Below are 24,092 nucleotides of genomic sequence, written 5' to 3' on the forward strand. Positions count from 1 at the left end.
ACATCTGTGATGTCACATCTGTGATGTCACATCTGTGATGTCACATCTTTGATGTCACATCTGTGATGTCACCCGCATGCAGCAGCGTCACGCAGTGTACCTCATGGCGTCACGCATCCCCCCCCACCCTCCGCGTCGGCCGAGTATTAATCCAAGACAAGAATCTAAGTTCCCGGCGAAGCCGGGTAGTAAAACTAGTCCCTTATAAACACCTAACCAGGTTACAGGCTACGGTCAACCCAGGTTAACTTTGCCTCTAAATGAGAAATCGCAGCTTTAAGGCAATGCTGGGGTGGGTGAACTGAGTAAAAAAAATGTCTCGACTTGAGTGACTTCATAACCCCTTAGACATCTGGATTGGCCTCATTCACAAGAGCGATGCCGGCACATTCTTTCGTTACGGCCGGAGGGAAAAGCCAACAGTGTTGAAACGTGCTCTGCTCAAGTTTTTTTTTTCAAACCAGACGTGGGGTTCCCCCACCTGGTGGTAAATGTAATTACACAAAAGAAGTGTTAGTGCAGAAGTGAGCACGCCCCTTGCAGGAAGGAATGTTGTATGCATCTATGTTGGACCTCTTTCGCACCATACGTAGCCACCCCGTGCCTATTGGAATGTTAAACAACTATAACCCATCACATTTTGTGGACTAAGTAAACTGACCTCCGCTCGCCTCCACGTAACAATTAAATACGCCACCGCCGTGCTACTTTATCATTCCGCGTACTCTATCACTGTACCGCTCGGCCGCGCAGCTCAAGAAAGTAGTTCGTTGTCGACCGCTCAGAAACCGCTTTGTAATTGTGTGCGCGGTTCGCGTTTTGCGAAAAAGCGTTCCCAAATGAAAGAAAAACAGCGTTGAAGTGTGAACACGCGATAAGCGAGGACTTGCCGTGATTCCGTCGTTGCCATGTGACTTGCGTGGGGTTTTGCGGTCACGCGGTGAGGACAGAGAAGCCCCCCCTCCCCTGCTGCCAGCGTCGAGAATTTACAGGCACCGGTTTGTGGGTGGCCTTCATAAGGCACCACCAACTTTCGTGGCTGCGATCGATGGGCGCTCCGCACGTGGTGGCCATGAGGCACTGCCTGTGCGGCGCATTCAGGACGGCGTTTTGTTCGCCCATTTCTGGTGTTTGTTTGTCGGCGGAGATGACGGATAATGCCCCCTTCGCTGGGCAGTTTTTCATCTTTAGATGGACATGGGTTGGGGAAGCTGCCGCGGTGTCGCGGTTAGCTGGACGGTACAATCCAGAGGTCGCCACTTGAAACCCCAGGGCATGGTAGTTGAAAGGGTGGTGCCGGTTTATTAAATTTCCCCCCCCCCCCCCCCATTGGTCTCTCCATCCAGCAGTACAAATGGGTTCACGGCAGATAGCCGATCGATCGGCAGGTCGTGTCATTCATTCATTGCGCGTGGTCAGCAAAGGACCATTGCGCCAAACGTGTGACCCCTTGCGAACAGCGATCACGTGAAACTGCTCTTGCTGACATACACCGGTGTGTCTCGAGTGATTTGTTTGATCCACGGTGGGGGGCGGGGGACGACGGGGGGCGACCACGGGAAGCAGCGCCATTCCTTTTGAGGGTCGCGATCCACTTCCAACGTTGACCGCCAATTTGCTGCGCATCGTGCGCGGTGGGGTAAAGCATGGGCACCCCTCAACCTCTTCCAAGACATCTGGCCAACGTGGAAGAGGAGGCCAAATACCCTCCAGAGAGGGGGTTTTCTAGAGCTGCCACGAGTGGCGGCTCTTCAGCCTGCAGTGGCGTGAGCAAGCAGTTGCAGGTTTGCGCCTTTATCCGCCTTTATCCTTCCTTGCCAAGAGTCAAATGACTGTCATTTTTGTGGCGAACGTCTCAAGAAGATGGGGGTTTGGCAGGCTCTCTGCACCGTTGCGTTATTTGTTGACAGGGTGAAATACATCTTGGGAACTTAAACAAATGCATTTTTGTCTTGACCACAACGTTTTCTGCGAACAAAACCGATTCCCAGAAGAAAAACGCACATGAACTGATGATGTGCATCTTTTTTAAATTAAGTATTGTGGTCGTGTCTTCTATATTTTTGTTCCCCTAATACCTCCGGCTGATGAAACTAGTCGTTCACATGCTCTCACATTAAGCCAATTAGAGCAAGTAGCTAGTTATTATAATCCTAAATTAATTGGAATCACAGTAATTGGTGTTTGGTTGGGTCTAAGGTCTCCTTTGTAGAGGAGATATTGTGTCTTACTAGGCAGCCACGTGATTGTAATCAAACACATCGTGTGTTGTAAAGGAAGTAATAACACGTTGGATAAAAAAAATCATCTAAATACAACTGCGTCTCTCCAGACCCTCCCAGGCGACCATACAAAACATTATTATTATACACAAGCAATATATATAATTTAAATAGCATTAACAAAGAAAACAATTAAATAGAATTGACACAACATACCATGCTTAAGCCATCTTAAACACCACTATCCCCATGCTCGCGAAGAATATATTGAAGTGTGAATTATTATAAGACACCTCCCCCCCCCCCGTATTTAAAACATATGTTGGTGGTTGAATCTTATAATCTGGTAGGTGTGTATGTGTCTGAGACCAGATTTGTAAAACTTAATTGACACTTGGCACAAGTTTTTTGGGTGCACCATTCTTTCCGGAGCATCTTATAATCCAGACAATATGGTAATTAGCTTATAAGCCGCACTGCTGGAATTAAGAACGTTAAGCTGGTGGTTTGTGAAATAATTCTCACTATTTAAAAAATTAACGCACGAATGTGTAAATTGATAAACGCGGCATGCGGGGAGGCCTTCATCCAATAGTCGCATATAGCAAAAGGCGTCTTAAGAGTCAGGAAATAAATGAAAAAATAGTGAGGTGTGTATGTGCACTCGCCACTGGTAGGTGGCTGACTTGGCCACGTGGGGGCATTGCTATGCCCCCACTCAACGTTCTAGCAGCAGCAGCAGGGGAGGGAGCTGCCACACGAATCCCGACTTGCAAGTTTTGCACGGTTAATTTTAGCTTGTGAAAAAAATCCCCCAGCCGCAGAGAAAAGCGGTAGCACTCGCGAGAAAATTAAATGCATGTCACCCTTACGAGAGAGCTTGCTTCTTCAAATGTCACCACCGGTGGTGGAACAGGAAATGCTGCTGCCTGTGCCGTCGTGCCAAGTGGAACAAACGGTGGGTTCGGTGATCGCTCGTTGGAAACAGGTTTCACCCGGTGACGCTGTGCACACCGGCGTTGCGGCTAAATAATCGATCGATCCATCGATTATTGTTGTGATTATAATGGCTGATCCGTTTAATACGATAAAAATAAGTCGATCGTTTTTTTCATGAATTAATGAGCATTGTTCACAGATGAGATTCGAGATGTGTTCAAAGTGCCCGAGGTTGAGTTGGGGGCAGGTGATGATGATGTCGTCATTGTCATCGCTCATCGCCGCCACGTCTTGCTGGACGTGCATTGTGGTCGGGATGTGTCTGGATGAAAAACTGTTTGGATTTTCCAATCTTTAAAGAAAAATGTCACATTCACAGGTCACTTACATTGTGTACTCGCGTAAAATTTCTAAGCACTACCAAGAATTAAATCCACCGATGGTACGCAACACTATTTTTGGTGGGTTTCAGATCCGTGTAAAACAATGGCTCGGTTTACATTGGCAGAAATTTCGTATCTTGGATTGTTTTTTTTTTAAGATTCTCGGATTGTTTCAAACATCGGGAGCACATGCAGTGAGTGCATTTCCTGTTTTTTTTAAGGCCAGGTGTGCGCGGTGTCTCATCATTTATAAACGGCTGACAATTATTTTATAAACAAAACATTAAAATTTTGATAATCAATTAATCAATGCATTTAACTAATTATATTATCAGTACTGTTCAGGAAGCCACTTGTGTGGCAGAGGTTGTCTCCCACTTAAGCTAATATTTAGCCCTGGTGTTATTTGCCAAAAACAAAAGAAACATTTTAAAGTAATTTACAACCCTTTTGTGTCGGTGCACATCACCATGTGGGTCATGTGGGGGTTGTTCGGTCATGCTTGACACTGATTCGTGCGGGTTGCGAGAGGGCACGTGCCTAGGACCATTTCAGATATCACTTGGCATCGATGTTAGCCATAGCCGGGATTCCTGCTAGGGTTGCCGGGTTCACCGTACTTGGTGAAATACATTGGATTTGTAAAGCGTCTAAAATTACTTGGCATCTCAAGATGATGTACAAATTTGGGGGGAAGGTGTGTATCCGCGGAGTTTTAAAGAAAGAAGAGTTTGTTTTTTATTGTTTTTGAGCAATTAACAAGTGCAAGAATGAAACAGGCGAGGGAGGAATTGAGGTGTCACGATTTTAAAAGTGACAACAAAGACACTTCGGAGAGAGATAGTCATAGGCGGAAGAGAAGAGAGAGGTCTTGACCCTTGACTTCAGACTTGGGCAGGTGCCTTAGCACTGTGATGATCAGAGGAAGATCATTCCTGACCGTGGGGTCAGGAGCAGAGAAAGTGTGACCTCCCATGAAATGATAGTTCACCGAGGACTTCGATAGAGGATTGTTTAATGGTAACTGGTAAATCATATTCTTGATTCTTTCGGTAAAGTCACGTAGAAGTGAAATAATAAAACTAAACCTAAAATAATAAAATTCTCACGACGTTTCGGCCACAACACAAGCAGCTGTCCTCAGATGGCCGAAACGTCGCGAGAATGTAATTGTTTTATTTTTATTATTTTATTATTTCCTTTCTACGTGACTATACCGAAAGAACCAATAATATGAATCCCTGCAGTCACGAAAGTTTCAAATCGAAATTTAACTGGTAAATCGGTAATCGTTTTCATCATCGATTACTGATTTAGAATGTCGTTAACCGATTCCAGTAGGATTTTAGCAGTGAATGTACTGAATAGCGCGCGCGCGTGAACGTTTCAACCGCGGAGTACGATTGTACGTACATGGGTAAATAGAAGATGCAGCCCAGCTTGCTCACCCTATTTCTCGCTGAAGAAGCCAGCGGAGAGAGGGACCTTTTAGGCCGGAGCGGCGTGGCCAAATTCATGGGCGCCGGTGAGATGTTCGGTGGTAGCACTCTGCGTCACCTGGAGTTTGTGGGTGAAGGGGTAGGGACGGGTTTAGCGGAGAGGGTTGCGCTCATTGAGTCGATGATTTGACGAAGGCATGGATGTGGGTCTCGATAGCAGGGCACGGAGCAAGGAAGTGGAAGGTGGACCGCAGGAGATATTACCCGTTGCTCAGCAGTGGATGGTTGTCCACTGCCTAGAAAGATCGTTTGTGTGCACAGGTGTCTTCCGATAGCGTTTGGATAAATAGACTAATGAACGCACATGCTATCTTGTAAATGCAGTTGAACGACAGTACATATACGGGCAGTGTAAACTATGTCGTCATTCTTGAGGCCATTTATGACTTGCATTGGTCTTGAGGAAATTACCACTCGGTTTTTGCTGACCGTGGAAACCACTTTGCCATGCTGTGATTTCCAAGTTAAAGTGTGGTTCGTATGGCAACCATAAAGAGAGCCCCCGTTTAAACGCATAGATTGCTGCCCGTTAAAACGACCAGAACCAAGTGATTGCTTCGCTTTGCACTGTAAAAGTCCCACAGTTTGTTGTTGATTCCAGGCACGAAGAACATGGAAATTTGGTGGTCATTAAATAACTGTACCACATGTGGTCTTCGTTGTTTAAGGTTTTGGGTAAATGACGATAATGAATTAAACAACAGATGTTATGGCACGTGTATAAAAATAAAATATCACGCTTAACAATAACAAAACATGTAAACAATAACATTTTGGTTCTTCAGTTCTAATCGCTTTACACATCAGACTATGGATTTTCAAAGGCTAATACGTCACCATGCAGGACACGCCAAATTGATGAAGGCGGTAAGCATAGCAGCTTAGAAGTAGATACAACAATGGACTTTGCTGCATTGTTGTATGCTACTCACAACATAACTACATCACCTGTCTTGTGCATGGTGTCAACCCATCCAAGCACTGTCCACGCTCAACCCTGAAAAATGTGACCTTGTCATAAGCCGTTGTGACTGAGCGCAATAAACAACTGAAAACTCTGCTCAGTTGGATTGATAATCATCATAATACAGGTAGGAACAACAGGTTCCACACTGCCCACCAGGGATTATTTGTCTGTCTGTCGTGCATATTTGTCTGTCGTGCACAAATGCGCTGTCCAACCAAGTTCCTACCTGCCCACTCTGAAGGAACGTGTTTGAATACATTTCGAATATTGTGCCGTTCTTATCGCGAAAGGCTATCCTAGGAAATCGCGATGTTTCACGTATGTGTATAGTCCACCAGTCGCGGGCGATGTTGCTTTGTAGCTTTTCCCCCAATTAATTTGCACACAATCGCCTACAGAACATCGTCACGGGGCATTTAACATTCGCTGTGAAGGTTGACGGCGTGAATGCACTCCGCAGTATTTCAGCCGGTGTCGCGCACCATCCCGGCTTTTTGAGGACACGGCAGTGATGCTTCTCGGCTTTGTGTTTCCCTCTTTGCCCCCCCCCCCCTTCGGCAGCATGGAAGGCGGCGAACTCTTCAACAGAATCCAGGACCGAGGCGATCAGGCGTTCACCGAGCGAGGTGGGTCCCGGTGGGTCCCGGTGGGTCCAGGTGGGGAGACGGCGGGGACGACCAAGGAACGGGCGAGGCACAGGCTGGGGAAAATCAGTCGTATATTTTTATTTACAAACTGCTGTGATGATGCATTAGAGATTTGTAAAATGGATTCGGGGTAAAAGGAGACAATGCAGAGCACGCTTGCCCCTCCGTTGGATAGTAGCTTAGTAATTGTGAAACTTTGCAGTTCCTTTCTGTGATTTTATCTTGGTCTGGTTTTTTCTTCTCTGGGTACGATTTGGTTTCATTGTACTATTGTGCTGTGCGTGTGTGCGTGCGTACGCACTGTATGCACTGTAACGCACTTTACGCAAGTGATTCGCGTTGATTTTGTTTTTGTCGATTAACTCCACGATGCCATCGCCCCTTTCAACAACGCAGAAGCGTCGGAGATCATGAGAGACATCGGGAGGGCGATCGAACACCTCCACTCCATCAACATCGCTCACCGTGACGTCAAGGCAAGTCGTTGCCATCTCCCCCACCACGACACGATATCGTCTTGCATTAACGCGGCTCCCTTCATGCACAGTATCCCCAGGACACTGGAAAATAAAATATAACTCAAAAAACCATTGCTCGATCAGTCCCGATTTAAATATAAGCTAATTCAAGCAGTTTTGCCATTTGCGCTGAACGGGGCCCCAGATGTTATTGATGCCAATAAGATCTGGTAATCCAGCCAGATTTCATAAACATTCCAGACTCTGCTGATGAGATTCAAGAAGGCTAAAACCATTCCGCAGTTTGCTTGCTTAAACGAAATGCTGCTTGATAATATTGGTCTGGAAAGGCCAATGGGTTGATGGACTTACATTTGATTTGAAAGATTTGATTTTGCCTGCTGCACTCGTGCTATGGCTTGTAATGAGTGTTCCAGAGTCGGGGAGCATAGCACCTAAAGGCACCAGGCTCCTCATGATTTTCCGAAGATTTATAAAAATGTAACCCCGCGGATCACGTGGTGTATTTGACCATACTTCATCACTCTCGTCAGTGTGGGTTTGTGAAGGCAGGGAGAACAGACGTGGCAATACAGTACAATAGATGTCACTGCACTGCCCCCTCTGCTGCTGACAATGCAGCTCTGCCTCAGCCGATAACGCCTGTAAACGAACGGTGGTCGCACAGCGAATGTTGCTGGTCCAGGCTCAAACCAGCTTAGCTTCTGAGATGTGAGGAGATCTGGGCACATTCCACCGGGTGGTGTTTGGTCAAAGGTCAGTTAAGGCCATGATATTTAAAAGTTCATTTATTTTGGTACAGAAATCCAGTGAAGTGTGAAGGGCTTTGGCAGCGTGGTGTTGTTGAACCAAAAACATTTACCACGGCAAACATTCAGAAGTCGGGCAAAGTTCCTTTATTTGCTTTGGTAAAAAAAGAAGACGATGTTTTTATTTTTCAAGACTCCTTCTCAACTCTGCATTTAATTCCAGATGTGTATTTCCATACGTGATGCTCACTACATCAGTAAGCCATTGCTAAGTATATCGTTTCAGTCGATGACCGTTCACGACACTATGCGGTTCATGTGTTGGCAATTTGGACTGGTTTCTATACGTTCTTTGGGGCAATATTGGTGGGGAGGCAAAGTGTGCCCTGAAACGTCTTCCATAAATCACTGTCAAACTTTCCCTTAGCCTCGTACACTACGTCATCCGTGCTTTCTTGAAACAAGTAAACGTACGAAGCGCGATTTTGAACTTTTCTTACCGCGTTTATTTCATTATTCGTATTGTAACAAATTCTCACAAAAACCGGCTAGAGTGGGTGGCTTTCACTTTAACGGCCCAGCCGGTTTGGTTTGTACTTGTCGGGGATCACGAGAGGGCATCAACCATGGTCGATCCACTGCTGGATGAAGGCCTGCGCAAGCCACCAACCACCTCATTATCCTATGATGTAATAATCCACCCAGCCGCCTGCTCACACATTGATTTCGTTGCTCTATCTCCCTGCTGCTATTCATTGGTTGCCACTCCATTATTGTTCTTCACCATTGGCCCATCGTCCCTTCCAGCGTGTCCTGGCCAAGCCAACTTTCTCTTCGATGTCATTAACCTGCATATATTATCTAATCCACGCGGTCCCTCCTTCAGTCCCTCCCCAATCCGGGGGTTGGCAGTCCTGGATCTCCTTCTCTCTTCCTGTCTCTCCCTCGTGTCTCGTATCGTGCCAGACTCGAGTCGTTGTGCAGCGCTCAGTCTGATCATCAAAATGCGCGACTTTGCCAAGCCCCCCCTAAGTCTCATTGTGTTGTGTCGGAGATGGTTACCGCTGGGGGGCGGGGGGGGGTTCCTCCCCTAGGTTAGAAGCCGCAGGGCAATGCAACGCGTTTAAAAGTGCCACTGTAAGAGCAACGCCTTATAAATTCCTAGTCTTTTTTCCCCTCTTTTTTTTACACTCCCCCCCTTACATTTTTATTGCTCGTGCTGGCGCAGCCCGAAAACCTCCTGTACACGTCGAGGCGATCGGACCCCGTGCTCAAGCTCACCGACTTCGGCTTCGCCAAGGAGACGCTCAGCTTCAACTCGCTGGCCACGCCGTGCTACACGCCCTACTACGTCGGTGAGTGCCCTGCGCCTGCGCCGTACCCCCCCAGCCCACCGCAGTCGCCCCCCCCTCTTCTTTACTCCCACCACCGGTCACGCGGAGATCCCGCCGTACCGGTCCTCCGCAAGACTCGCCTCCCTGGTCTCACCTCGGCTTCTTCCAATTCCTTTCCCCGATCTCTTCTCACCGGTATTTTCCTTGCTTGTGTCTTTTCCTGTACCCCTGCGTGCACCCTCTCCCGGATGTGGAGGGCTGCGTGGGGTGCCACGGTGGCAAGATTTTAATTACACCACCTGATATACAGGAGGTCTGGGGTTGGAGATCCCGATCCTGACGTCTGTATATTTGGAGTTTGCATGTCTCTGTCTCTCTCCCTGTGGTCGCATGCCTTTTTCTCCGGGTCCTCCAGTTTTTCCCTCCGCATTTAGAATCAATGTGCGTTTGTGAGTATTTGGCCTGCTTTTAAAATCTACGTGATGAGCCACTTCGTTGAGCTATCATTTGCGATAGCCAGGCCGATTCTGAAGAAGAGCTACATAGCTCAATGGGCCTTATCTGGTAAAGTAAAACATATTTTAGTTTTAGTTGTATTTGGGATGCCTGTGTGACTGTGGCATAGCTTGGCTGGCATGGGCCTCTGTTGCAAGGAATTCAATGGTGGGGCTCCCTATCTAATTTGCCCCCCCCATATCTCTAGCTACACTACTGCTCCTAGTGTAGTTTGTTGTCCTTCCTCCGCACTTCCTATTCGCACTGTTGGCTACGTACGGTGCGACAGAAGTTCAACGTACGTGCGTGCGTGCACACGTGGAGGGGGGCTGACTGCGGATGAAGTTTCTCATTCGTAATATTAATGCTCAATGTGAATGTCCTTGACTCGGCAGAGCCTTGCTGTGTTTTAAGACTCTCTTTCAGGAGGGGGTCCTGCGTGGGATGTTTGGCCAAATTCAATAATTAGCGTTCGGCTTCACGTGGGAGGAAACTGGGAGTTTAACTTAAAAGCTCACAGATGAATTTATATCTTCTTGGTCACGTGACAGCCCAGTCGGTTTGGGAGTTGCATAAAGTCTGCGTGATCCTCCAACCCTTCCCTCTGATATTCAGGGTCACGTGCGTAGGCCACAGCAGCAGTCTCAGAATGCGGCGGAAACACAAAATATATTCCGCGTGCCTACCCACCTGATCTCAAACACACACAGTACACGGTCGTGCATGTAAATCACAATCGCCATTTAATTTATTTTTCTACGTCGAGTGTTGCCGTCCGCAATGATTTGTATTTGTCATTGACGTGAGCGTCTATCCCCCGCAGGGCCACAAAGTGTGCCAAGTAGGCTTTTGTGGCAGGCACCTGATTAACTCGCCCTCAACCGACAATCTCTCACCTTCTGTGCACCGCGAGTGGGTGCAGCGCTTGGGGCTGGTTACGTACGCCGACGTGTTTCGTGTGTTGTGGTTTTTTGTTTGTTATTTTCAGCTCCAGAAGTCTTGGGGCCAGAAAAATACGACAAGTCGTGCGACATGTGGTCCCTTGGCGTCATCATGTACATCCTGTAAGTCAACGCGCTTGCCGCCAGACGTCGTTTCTCACACTTTTGCGTCAGCGGATTTGGCACCGCGCGACGGAGACGCGCTTTGGCTCCGCAGTGGCAGCCGTGAGCGTTGTCTTGCGCGCGTAGCGGCGGCGGTAACCAACATCGCCGTCATCGTCGGAATCGCTATCGTCACCATCAGTATCACAGTCGTCATTATCGTCATCATTTGCGCGATGCGCTCGGTCAAAATGTCGTGGGTCTAGTGAGTATCGAGAAGGCACTCATCACTCTTGTTGGCTCTTACCTAGCTGTGCGAACTCCACAGTCCAATGGCAGGGACCAAGGGTCATCCACACTAATGGCACTCTACGGCGTGACCCGGCTTTTGTGTGACCCCCCCCCTCTCCCCCGCCAGGCTGTGCGGGTTCCCTCCGTTCTACTCGAACCACGGCCTCGCCATCTCCCCCGGAATGAAGAAGCGCATCCGCCTGGGCCAGTACGAGTTCCCCAGCCCAGAGTGGACGGCCGTGTCCGAGGAAGGTGAGCGAGACGGCCTCAAAAACATCGCTGGTGCGACTAAGCCACCAACCGCGTTTGGCCTGTTTGTGTGCGTGTTTGTCTTTGTGTGGAGCGGTTAGCGAGCCGGTCCTGGGACCTTCCCTATGTCGACTCGGTCTCAAATGAGTACCCGGTGCGGTGTGTAAACATCGCCACTGGGGAGAGAAAGGCGGTCGGGCGTGGGGCTGGCCACCCACCCCCTCGTGTGCGGTGCTGGCCTTCATAGATGCCCGCAAGCAGAACTTGCCCCAACTGTCTCTTAAGGCTTTGCCGTACGTATGCGCTAGAGGTCGGTGCCATTCTGTCACTTCGTTGTGCTCCGCTCGCAGCCAAGCAGGTCATCCGAAAGCTTCTCAAGACGGATCCGACGGAGCGCATGACCATCGCCGAGTTCATGAACCACCCCTGGATTAACGTACGTGCTGCCACAATGCGCCCGGATTGCCCAGTCAGGCTGTGTAACCTCACTCCAGCGCTGACGCAGACGCGCGTGCGCTTGCTTGTGTGTGTGTGTGTAGAGAAAGTTACATGCGGGTCGTGTAGCCCGCGTATTCCCAGCCATCGCATGACCAAGCAGCTTCTGTTTGGCTGGATAGATGGGGCTAAACGGGTGTAGCACGGGCTAGAGAAGAGGTGGACTGATGTGGTACAGAAGGATGTGGAGCTGATTGGATTGGCTGATGACTGGTACCAGCAGTGTCAAGAAAGGCTTCTGGAGGAGGTTCATGATGGACTCTGCTGGGGAGTTGGAGGCAGTTGCCCTCGAGCAACAATGGAGGGCAGAGGAGTGACGCTCACAGCAACGAGCAGAGCGCCGGGTGGATAAAACGCAAAAAAGTTGGCACAGTGGGAAGCACAGTTGGTACATCTGTCATCTGTCGGTCAACCCATGGCACCTGGGTTTGTTCCGTGACCTCCTGCGAGCGGGGCTTTGACATTTCACGTGACCTCAAAGTGCGTCTAGTATGGCACAAGCGCCGTGGTGAATTCACCGCCACTTAATGGTGAGTGGCGGTTGTTGTTGTAGGGAAAGCGGTGGCCTATTTGTAATCACTACGCCCTATAAAATCGGTGAACCTACGTGTCGATTCCCACTGGTGGCCATCATCGGTGGTGAATATCTGAACCTGTCCCGTGCCTCCCCATAGGTAGACTCAGCCTTCCATGAGTAGCTGCTGCTGCGGTGTGCAAAACATCGACACTGGGGAGACTTAGCTGGGAGACGGAATGACTCCCCCGCCTAGAATGCAGTTCTGCCCTTCATAGGTTGTAACAGCACTTGCCCCGACAGCCTTTGTAGGCTAAACCAGGGGATCTTTGTCCCTGTACAGCTATTGTTTGGAATCTACTCTTCCTAGTTGCCCATGCCTCTGCCTTCTCTCAGAATCCAGGCTTGGGAGATCTCACTTCTCTCCTCCGTTAAACGAGTGACATCTCAAAGAACATTCTAACAATTGGTTTCCCACCATTTTCTACCTCTGTTGAAGGTGTCACCTCTTCCTAAATTCCCCTCGCTGCTGCTAATTGCAAATTCACGTAACAATTCACAACAAGACACTCCGCTGCTCCTCATGCGGTTGAATCGCTTGACCACCTGAATGTGAAATTGTAGTTGTTGCTTTGCATATACATCAGCCACACAAAAGCAGAACTGTCGATTCATCGTTGACTTGGCCTCAAGGTATTTTAGTAGCCAAACGAACGGTGTGTCACGCTGCATTCTCAATTGTTTTCACGACCCGTGTTTCTTTTTTTTACGATCAAACGGACGGTGCAAAATATTTTCGCCTATAAACGCGTATTTATTGTTTACTTTCCTAGAATGGGGAGGAAGATGTAACATGTGGCACCAGGTTTTATTGATTCTTAACGGGATCGGCTCAATGTTTTTTGTGGTCCACGTGAATTCTGAGTCACTGACCCTTGACGAGTGAGAAACGGTCTATAACTAAACCACCACGCGCGTAAACATATTGAACATTTTCACTTAACACACTCGGGTTAGTTGAGAGGCAATGATATTGTTTTTTTTGTTGTTGCAATTTTTGGAACTGTGTAGTTGCACAGAGAAAGTGTCATGACTGATCTGCGTTTGTTTAATTCTAATTTGCAGCAATTAATGGAGGTGCCACAGACGCCTCTGCACACCAGCCGGGTGCTTAAGGAGGAGAAGGAGCTTTGGGAAGATGTGAAGGTAACATGTGAAGTCTTTACTGTGACCACGCTAGCCTGAGTACTGGTCATCCTGCTCACTGGCAGTCTGTTGGGGCTCAGGCAGTGGGGTTGACGGATCGCTGGAGGATAGGTCTGCATGTGCTCATGATGCCGATGAATATTTAGTTTTTAGTTTTTTTTAGAGCTGGTCAGGTGGCGCAAAGATCAGAGTACTTCGCTCGCCCGCACTGCTAAAGTCCTGTGTTCTAATCCAGGCCAGCCGCCTGTAATCGACTGGACTTTCAGGCATAGGGCGTTGAAGGTCTCAGCCCGGTTGCCAACAACTGGACAAACAAAAACTGTTCCGTGAAATTTGTTTATTTTGCTTAATTTGTGCACATTCTACCTGTGAGAATTAATTAATTTTAAATATTGACTTGATTGCCATGCAATGAACATTACCCTTTGTGGCAGTGCGGGTGGGCAAAGTGCTGCCCCTTGATGTGTAGTCCAGATCCCTGCAGCTCAATAGCCTCGGACCGAAGGCTCCTTGCAGGATTCCGAGTTGTTCGGCGCGAGCGGCACGGCTGCGGAGCATCGCGGCGACGACAACGGCGCTTTAATAACTCGGCGAACGTGCCCGTCGCTTGTGCGTCGCGTGCGCAGGACGAGATGACGAGCGCGCTGGCCACAATGCGGGTCGACTACGAACAGGTGAAGATCAAGACGCTGGAGGACTCGAGCAACCCACTCCTGAACAAGCGTCGCAAAAAAAAACCGCCGGGTCTGCCGGCCGTGCTGCAGAAGCCGCAGCAGACGGCAACTGCGAACAATTGAGCCGGCGTCATCGTCCCCCCTCCCAGCCCGGTCGCGCGGATGCTCGCTCGCTCGCCACGCCAGGTCGGCTTCGGCGAGCAGCTACAGACTGCATTGGCGAGCGAGGCAACGGGGAAAGGGGTTGTGACGGACAGATGCGCGCGTGGACGAGGAGTTAGGTTCCACGTTGGACAGCGTCCGCTGTAAGCGCCATGGCGTGCGCGTCCCCTTCTCGTCCTGAGAATCATTGTGTCTGCATCGAAGTGAACCTGGTCGGAAAACGCAAGCCAAGCAAAGTTGGTGGTGGGCCGCTCTCTGTGTCGCCTTCGCTGGCGGCCGACTCGAGCAACAGTCTTGGTTCCGACGTTGGCGGTCGACGCAGTTAGTCGCGGGTTCCGTGCCGGCATATTTTTTGACATCCACGTGATCTCATCGATCCCAAATGGCCTGGACTCCCTTCGTCTCCACGCGTGGCCTTGAACACCACCTCTTGCACCGAGCATCCTCCGTGCGTGCCTGCCCAAAGAGTTTGCGTAATTGCACGGGCGTGCTGGGTTGCGCAGTCGGGAGTGTTTCTTGGGTCTTGGCGCCGGCATCAAACCAAGACGCGTCGGCCTCGTCACAACTGGAATCAGGAGGCGTTTTTGCTCCCTCCGCTAACCCTCATCAAGTACAGCCACGACCACAAACGAACGGGGCGATTTGCGAAAGGGCCCTTGCCGTGCTCAGGTGACGCGAGCGAACCCGGTCAGTGGCTCTGTGGGCATTAAAAATCTACACGAGTATTTCATAACCTACTGGTCCTCTCTATCGGGGTCCCCCCGGCATGTCTGCCGCTGTGTGAATTTTAGAGAAGTTTCTCATCGTGGTGTCCCATGAGCCAGCTGAGTTGCTGTGGCCACTAGCTTGTAGAAGGGCTTGCCAAAACTTGTCTTTCTATGTGGCTGCCATTGCTCTCTCCTAGTTGCTATGAAATTCAACTCTTGTAAACTTTTATTTGATTATTTTTTTGTTGCTGGGTTTGATTTTTTTTTTGCCCGCATTGGGAGGAGGTCGTTTGGGGAAATCCCAAGCAGGGTTTATTTTTTTTGCTGGTGTCTTTCATTCGCCGAAAAAACTTTTAGAACGCTCGGGGCTTTTATTGTTTTTAGAGTGTATTTTTTCTTAACTGCGATGTGGACAGTTCCACGAAATTGCCTCCAGGTGATGAAACAGAAACCAGCGTGAATGTTCTGCGCAGACGCGCGCACGCAGGGTCTACATGCGCTGCACTGTTGCTCTGTTCCTACAGCTGCCCTCGTGAACTCTCGCGTAGTGAAGGAGGTATAATAGCGGAACTCAGTCACATCTTCACGTGGAAGCCTCCGCAATAGCAATAATAATAATAATACAAAAAAAAAGTAAAATAAATAAATAAACGTTTTACCCAAACAGTACGAAATGTTATCGATATAATATATATTTTTAAACATATACTGTATATTCATTACTTAGAACATGAGACTCGTTTGAAGGCACCGGAGGTGGCTCATCTTTAACGGAGCTGTGGTAAGCCAGGTGGCCAGGGCACTCAGCTGTTTTGTTGTTGGCTTGGCTGTGGAGTCACAAGCAATGCGTCGACATCAGGGTAAAATCACGGTTGTTTTTAAAGAAGGGGCGGGGGGCGACAGGGTTAGGGTTCAGGGGTCAGGGTTGTGATGACCTCAGAGTAGACAATTGCCTTCTGGGAAGACTAATGTGCCACGTAATTAGTCGGGGTGGAACAATGTATTGATTGGTAGATTTTATATGGATTCTTAATGCTCGTGAATATGCGCATCAATTCGTGTGTGTGGGAATTAATATTTTTCGACAAGCCTACATTGTAAGTTTTGGTGCACAGTGGTGAGCGCACTTTGCTTTGAACCCAACCATCTGAGTTTGATTCCGGGCCATGTGTTCTAACACAAGTGGCGAGTGATAACCTGAACCGGTCTTGGGAAACTTACCCCACCCTAAACTCACCCATTCCGACAAGCGTTTAAGAATCGCTAAAGAATCAATTATTTTCAATCCCTTGATGTCATGGGCTCTGGACACCCCTGCAGTCACTTCAGAGAAGCCGCTACCTTTCATTGACACAAAGTAAAGACAAAATGATTCTTGAATCGAGCGGCACCGGTCGACGCTGAATCGCGACGTGCGTTCCACCCCCCAGTAATTGCATGGACGAGCATCACATCGTTTCGCGAAAACTTTTTTTCGAAGACGGCAGTAGCTGTGGGTACGCTTTAGTGTGTCGTTAGCACCTCGACTTTTTGTGTTTACCCGAGTTGGCCCGATGGGTAGGGGACAAGAGACGAGAGGACAAAGTGCGCGATGTGTACACTCGCCGCCGCCGCCGCTTTGTTTATCGTCTTCCTCTTCGCCGTTACTTTAGCCCCGAGCAGACGGTCGGATCGTTGGGCTGTCGCAACCCCGCGCCCCGCAAGCAGTAGCATTGCGCTGGCGCGCAAGTCGTCCGTAGGGAGACGGTGCTGTCCGCTTCGCGTTTTATCATTCACGTAGTTCTGCGCCGACGACTCGCTGCTTCTTCGCTTTCAAAACGGATCCCTTGCCGCTCGCCGTGCGTGCCAACGAGTGGCGTGCGCGCCAGAAGCGATTCTGCCGTTCCCGAGACCGCCACGGACGCGCCACAATGTTTCTGAAAATAATAATAGATTTTCTTGAATCAATTTGCATGGCCCCCAATCATGGCAGTGACTGTACAGGCCTACACGGTGCAGTGGTTAGCAAACTGCACTAGAAAAACAACAATCTTGAGTTGGATTCCCATGCATGGCTAACATTGGTGGCGAGTAAATTTATGAGCCAGTCTTGAGTGTCACTCTACCCACACTGATGAGCTTGGATAATGCTTGAATTGTCTACATTGTGCACATCAGAGGGCAGTGCAGAACAACCCGTTGTTGCACCATACTTGTGCGCTCCTTCACCAATCCACACTGACGAGCGTGGTTTAGCATGGTCCAATAAAACTGGCTTGACGTGGGGAAGCCTTCATCCAGCAGTGGATTGAAAAGTGGCTGTGACACAATTGCAGTATTATGATTTTACAACAGTCCACATCAAGTGAGCCCGACATTTCGCTAACCGGACGGCACTGTCTCTCCGGCCGCGTGAGGTCTCGCCCACTCTACCCCGACGACCCTCCATGTGCATGAGTCGGGCTGAGGGTAAAGTATTGCTATGGAGTCGATTTACAACATTTGCATGGAATTCGTTGTTACTCTCGGATAACAAAATCCCGGTGGCTCCTGCAAGCGGAAGCGTGCGGATTCCGTGCTCGTGTATCAGTGCTGGTGGTGCGGGGAGCGGTGGTGCAGCCGCGCTATGAACCCGGCGACCCGGGTTCGATTTCCGCTCGCGGCCTATACCAGTGACGATTATCTGAACCGATCCTGGGCCATCCCCTCGGTCGAATCGGCCTCGGTTGAGTCACTGGTGGCGGTGCGTAAACATCGCCAACTAGGGAGACAAAGGCGGTGACCGGGCGCGATGCTGGCCACCAACCCCCTCGTGTACCGTGCCGGCCTTCATACGTGCCCGCTGACGGAACTTGCCCCAACCGTCTGTTCATGTTATACGGGGGATCTTTGCCTTTGGTGCGGCGGCGGTGGCGGCGGTGGTGGCGGTGGGAGGTTAATGAGCGTTCGCTGTCGTGTTTGGTGAAGTTTATGGACGAGAGCCACGTGGCGTGTGGTGGGGCGTGACTCCAACGTAACGATGCCTGTGAAGACGCCAGCGAGGTAAAGGGCGCGTTCCATTGCCTTGCCCTGGTGCTCGGGCCGCGCAGGATCGCACAGGGTTACGCTTGTCAAGGAAACCCAGGGGAATTCCTCTCCGAGCCGCACATTTGCGATATCCGATTACAGGAAGGCAGTTGAGCAATACCCGGCGGCTCTTTTGCAATAATTTTCCGTGCAAATGTTGCTGTAAGGTAATGGATTTAAAAAAAAAATCTGTATTTGTACTCCCTGACTAGTCTCTACATTTTTGGAGATGTGTTAAAATAATCTATAACAGTTTACTTTCTATTGACAAGCAAAGTAACCCCAATCTTCTGGTTCGGACGAGTGTTGGTGCAATACGAGTGACAACAGCTTGCCGTCTGTTTTACACACACGGCCCTTTTGGACAATCCACTGCTGGACGAGGGGCCCCCTACGCTGCTGTTGCAGGTCGTGAGGCTTGCTTGACGGTATGAACCTCGGCACGCAGGTCAAGCGCGGTGTCGTGAAGTGTGGCCGCTTGCTAACGATGCTCGAGTAGACGTCAACGGAGAGTGAACGGCAGTTTTGTTTTATTCGGATTCTCGGAAGTCGTCGGAGACTTCTCCCGGTTGGGATTGCGTGTTTGAGCTTTTGTTTTCACTGTGCGCCGTGTGCGCGTACGTACGTTGAACTTCTTTCGCGCCGTACGTAAGCCAACCGTGTTAATCGGAGGTGCGGGGGAAGGACAACAAACTTAAACACAAAAAACAGTTCTAAATGAATTATCATTATCATCATTTTTGTATTGCTAGAAAGGGTAAAACCTATTCTTCTTTTTTTATACTTTGATACTGGCAAATAAGCCCCATGGTATAGCTACTCACCCCGAGCTATACATGCTCGTATGGTGGCATTGTCTTTGTCCTGTTCGCCTTTTGGCGTTCTCTGGTCTGACACTGGTGAGACTTGGCCGTAAGGAAGATTGCCTCTGGTGTAGGCCAATCAATTTCAAAGACGATGCATTTATAATTATCAGAGCATCTTTGTTAGCATGTTCACCACAAGTTCGCGTGGTTAATGCAGACTTGGTGTTTGAACCTCTTAACATCTGTTTTATTGCCGGAAAGGGTAAAACCTATTCTCATTTTTCCGGAAGAAATGACTTTACTGTGGGCATCTTCACAAAGTTAATGATGCTGGTGCGTCGTGAAAGCTTGGGATTTGAATGTCAGGTTGCGTGTTGAGAAAAGCACACTTGGGATTACAAGCGGCCGCTACAAATCTCCCGTTTGTTGGCTTTCCCTCGCACCTCAGATTTGCACGCTTGTTGCGACGTACGGTGCAAAAGAAGTTCTACATACATGGATGCCCGTTAAAATAATCGGAGGTCAGTTTTATCGGCACCAAACATCGAAAGTGTGCAGGATTTAGGCGTCACATGATCGAGGGAAACAGTATTTTTGTAATGAAACTTCCGGTTTGAGTGTGTGTGCTTTAGCGTTAAGTTGAATCTTCCTTCCCCGTCATCTTTCCTGCACGTGATTTTTTTTTTAAACGGTGTGGACCCTGCGTTTGCGACCGCTGGCTCATGCTGCGATTGGCCTGTGTTTCCGTCACGATCGACGGGCGACGATGTCTTGATCGAAAAAAATAACTCTCGTTTGTCATCGTCTGTTACAAAGAGACAATCGGTGGGCATTTGGTGTCTTACCCAAAGAGCATTGGTTTTTTTTCAGTCTTAAATTGGAAACTCGCGCACACGTGATGCAGGTTTTTTTGTTGTTGTTGCTGTTTCACCCTCCGTAACGTGCAGTTTCGTTAAACTATAGTCGTTAACAATCACCGCACATGCGAAAGGCGCTCTGTGTACATTTGCGCGCGTGTGTGTGTGGCGATATACATGCGAACGAGTGGAGGTGCAACGATATGTCATCGGTTCGCTGATGAATTTCAGTTCTTAAGCCCTCGTCGCGTGCATCCGATTGCGTGTGTAGGAATCGATTTGCATTTTCACAATTTGTATGTTATGGGGGTCACATGACCCCCTGCAGCCACTAGTGGCCACTAGCGGCTGCCGCATTCACAGTTTCTGTTATATATACACACATATAATATAAAGGATTTGTTGAATCGTGACCACAAATTGCGATAATTCATCGATTTGCCAGGGCTGGGCATCGGTTGTGAAACCATTAAACAAGTAAGCACGTATAACTGGAATAGCGACTGTTGTTAAATCACGCGTGGTCATCATGAGCACTGCTGCTTGACCGGTGTGTGTGTGTGTGGGGGGGCAAGAGGCCAATGACAAGACTCCTGTGCCTTGTGATGTTTTAACTGATTGTATTTTAAAGCACTATCTCGATTTTAAGTGGTTCTTGTGCTTACTGTAGAAACTGCAAGTGGTTGGTGATGTACTTAACAAACAAGCAAAACAAATCATAAACACAGTGATCGGCACCTCAACAGCTTTGGTTTCTGCCTGTTTTTTTTGTACACACTGCAAATGTGCACGGCTGCCACTCGACAATCGCCACCCACCACCACCACCATCAGCACGAAGCACCAACCACTATCCACCACAAGTCACTTACCACGACCAACCCACCAGTGCGTAACCACCGCTTCTAACACGCACTTAGCAAGACGCTAATCCCACCTCACCCCACCTCTTGTTCGTTCCACCACATACTGACCACCACCACCACATCCTGACCAACCCCTACCACCTCTGTCTGCTGCCATCACACCACGCAACTTTACCAACCACTCGCAGCCACCGCCACCTCCTCCACCAGCCTCACCAATCGCCACCACGAAAAACCACCAGCCACTAAACCAGGGGTCGGCAACCTGCGGCTCCGGAGCCGCATGCGGCTCTTTTGAACCTTGACCGCGGCTCCGGGGCGGATGCTAGCGAGGGGAGGAGGCGCACTGTGACACCTGCTCTGGCGTTGCCGCTGCTGACAGGTCGCCGCTCCGCTCCACACTGCCCGCCCGGTGACAGGCAATAACGTTGCCGTTGCTTTGTCACATGTTTGGAAGAAGTAAAAACCTTCCTGGGCAGCAAAGAGCTCACCTTTGCTGAGCTGGAACAGCCAGAGTGGCTGGAAAAATTACATTTTATCGTAGACATGACAGCACATCTAAACACGCTAAATACAACCCTTCAGGGGAAAGGAGGCACAGCCCTGCACATGCTGGAGGAGGTTTTGGCATTCGAGCGCAAGTTGACAGTGTTTGTCAAAGATTTACAGAGAGGTACACTGTCTCACTTTCCCTCTTTGAGAGAGTTCAAACAAAGTCATGATACGATAAATTTGGAATATTTCAAGTCTGCAATCACCACAATGCAAAGTTCGTTTCGGAAACGATTCTGTGAGTTCAGAGAGGAAAAAACGACATTATCCTTCCCTGTCACTCCCCTGGCGATCGATCCATCCCTATTGAATATGACTGCATTTGCAGGTGTAAGTCAACCTGATCTTGAGATGGAACTGGCCGATATAGCCGACAAAGATATATGGGTGTCCAAGTTCAAATGCTTGACCGCTACTCTTGAGGATGTTGCCCGTCAGAAGGCCATTCTGGCTCAGAATCATAAATGGAGTGATATTGAAAACCTTCCCAAACAGGACAAACTTGTATTCGAAACATGGAATGCCATCCCCAACACTTATATAAACATGAAAAAGTATGCATTTGGAGTCCTGTCGATCTTCGGCTCCACATATGTATGTGAGCAGGTCCTCTCCAACATGAACTATATTAAAAACAAACATCGATCACGCCTCACAGATGACAGCTTGCAAGCCTGTGTGAAAATGAAGGTGACGTCTTACAGCCCTGATGTGCAGACACTGTGCACTGAGGTTCAGGAGCAAAAATCCCATTAACCAGGTAATTTAGCTATTAATTTGCAAAAATATATTTTACATTGTTAAGTGAAAAAGTCATTTTTTTATTCAGATTGACAGCTGACTGCACGATCCTGTATATAGCAATAAGGTAAGAAACAATATATGCAGTGTTATATTTGTTTTAAATGTTGCAATGGTTTTGCGGCTCCCAGTTTATTTTTTCCTTCGGAAACGGGTCCAAGTGGCTCTTTATGTCTTAAAGGTTGCAGACCCCTGCACTAAACCCAAGTACGGAGCTGTGAGCATGTGGTGGTGGTTCGACAATAAGTAATCCATGAAGGAATGGACGACCCCGTGTAACATTGGGACATCCAGACGGCGATGATGGCGATGAGACTGTGCGGTCCTGTCTTAAGCCAAAAATGGTGGTGTTGATGGTGATGAGTCGAAGAACGGCGATGGTGATGTGTATTGGTGGCATCAATGGGGAGTGGTTGTGTTGACCCCATTGACCCTGACGTTTATAATTTATGAAACACTCCAAATGTATAGAGGCCAGCAGAGCATGGCTAAATGACGGTAGCACCGGTTCGCCTGTGGTTCTTGTGCAAGGTGCAACTTGCATGGCGACGACGCGACTTTCTATTAAAACTAAACACGATCGCTGTGGACGTGAGCCACAACCTTTGCCCTTTGGCATCGAGGAATAAGCACGGTCAAAGGGGGCAATAGTGAAATAGTTTTATATTACGATTTGTGCAAATGACAGGCAGCTCCAGATAAACAAAAAAATTGTGCATTTTGTGCAAACGAAAATTCAGATATCAACACTGTAAATGTTTTCGAAAGTACACGTTCATACATAATGGCTTAAATAATCATACATTATATATGATATCTATTATTTTAATAGGTTTCTCTTACAATTATTAATCACATAGCACAGAAATTGATCCCTCCCCACCAAAGCATTGAGCTGCGTATACTTGGCTACTTGGGTTATATATTGCTTGTCATTCATGTTTATGGTTGGAGGGGTGGTGGCGATTCATGCAATCAATCGATTAAGTATTATTGACCTTTAATCGACGTGAGTTCGATCAGTCTGCGTCGCATGCCATGAGTCCGGGCGACCTCCTGGATGCCACCAGGGGCGCTACCATCCACCTCAATATTAGTTTTGCTATAACAACGAATTGATTCAATTTCGACTTAACTTTCTTGACTGCAGGAATTCATATTGTTTGGTTCTTTCGGTAAAGTCACGTAGATAATTTTTTTTATAAATATTAAAAACTTTTAAAACTACAAACTCACTATTTTGTATTTTATTTTTTATCTACGTGACTTTACCGAAAGAACCAAAGAAAACCAATTGATGTTTGAACCTCTCTACCCTACATACTTGTGCGTGTGTGAATCGCCCCCTCCCCCCCCCCCCCGTAGTGTATGAGTTTAGAATCACACCGAATTTGTAACTAATTAATGCAACCTGCCCCTGTCGTGCTAGGGAACGGTGCGTTCTCAACTCCAGTCCTCGCGACTGCAACAATCCGCTCCAGGTTTCCGCGATTACCCCCGCGTCAGGTAGCATGGAGTGTATTAAGTGTGGATTCATTTGCACAGCAGAGAAAGTAATGGTAATCGCTAAAATCCGGACCGTGGAGATTTGAGCGGACTGGAGTTGAAAAACTGCTATAGAAATCGGGTAGCTCTGTAAGTAAAATACATTTATTCAGCCCATCACCCCACTGGGGTCGATAAAAATAACTACCACTGTTGTGAGTAAGTCAACAACGATTGTCCTATGGTGAGACTCGGCCCCCGTCAGGTAAATGTGGAATTTTCACCACTGGCTCAGGGCAGTAAACTCACAGCTCATTCATCCGGACATCACGTAGACGTCTTGACCTTTGTGTAGTGTAGGCAGCTGCATAATGCGATATTAGCACCCATGCATTCCAGTCGTGGGGCAGCGTTTTGATTTCAGCGATTCGAAAATATATCCCGCGTAATCGTTAGCACCAATACCAATCATAGTCCCTGATATCGTATCCATAAAATCGTTATAGGTCACCGTGGGGTGCAGTGCGGTGGGCACCCAGAGGTCAATGATCGATGGGAAAAGGTGGTGGTAGTGGTCCTTGGAGGATGTGCCAACTGTAACCAAGGTAAGATGATGATGGCGGTGA

General features: G+C 48.5%; 1 protein-coding gene across 1 annotated transcript in view; it reads left to right on the top strand.

The window, feature by feature from the left end:
* Positions 1-20,493, top strand: part of LOC144934811 (MAP kinase-activated protein kinase 2-like) — a 43,768-nt gene extending 23,275 nt beyond the window's left edge. The window contains exons 3-10 of the mRNA XM_078860992.1: positions 6,572-6,636; positions 7,054-7,133; positions 9,114-9,240; positions 10,703-10,778; positions 11,176-11,300; positions 11,648-11,733; positions 13,432-13,512; positions 14,139-20,493. Of these exons, the coding sequence (XP_078717118.1) occupies positions 6,572-6,636; positions 7,054-7,133; positions 9,114-9,240; positions 10,703-10,778; positions 11,176-11,300; positions 11,648-11,733; positions 13,432-13,512; positions 14,139-14,309 (811 nt within the window). The 3' untranslated portion in view covers positions 14,310-20,493. The remainder of the gene's footprint in view (positions 1-6,571; positions 6,637-7,053; positions 7,134-9,113; positions 9,241-10,702; positions 10,779-11,175; positions 11,301-11,647; positions 11,734-13,431; positions 13,513-14,138) is intronic.
* Positions 20,494-24,092: the final 3,599 nt, after the last annotated feature.

The sequence above is a fragment of the Lampetra fluviatilis genome, chromosome 11, assembly GCF_964198595.1.
Source record: "Lampetra fluviatilis chromosome 11, kcLamFluv1.1, whole genome shotgun sequence".
NCBI lineage: Eukaryota > Metazoa > Chordata > Hyperoartia > Petromyzontiformes > Petromyzontidae > Lampetra > Lampetra fluviatilis.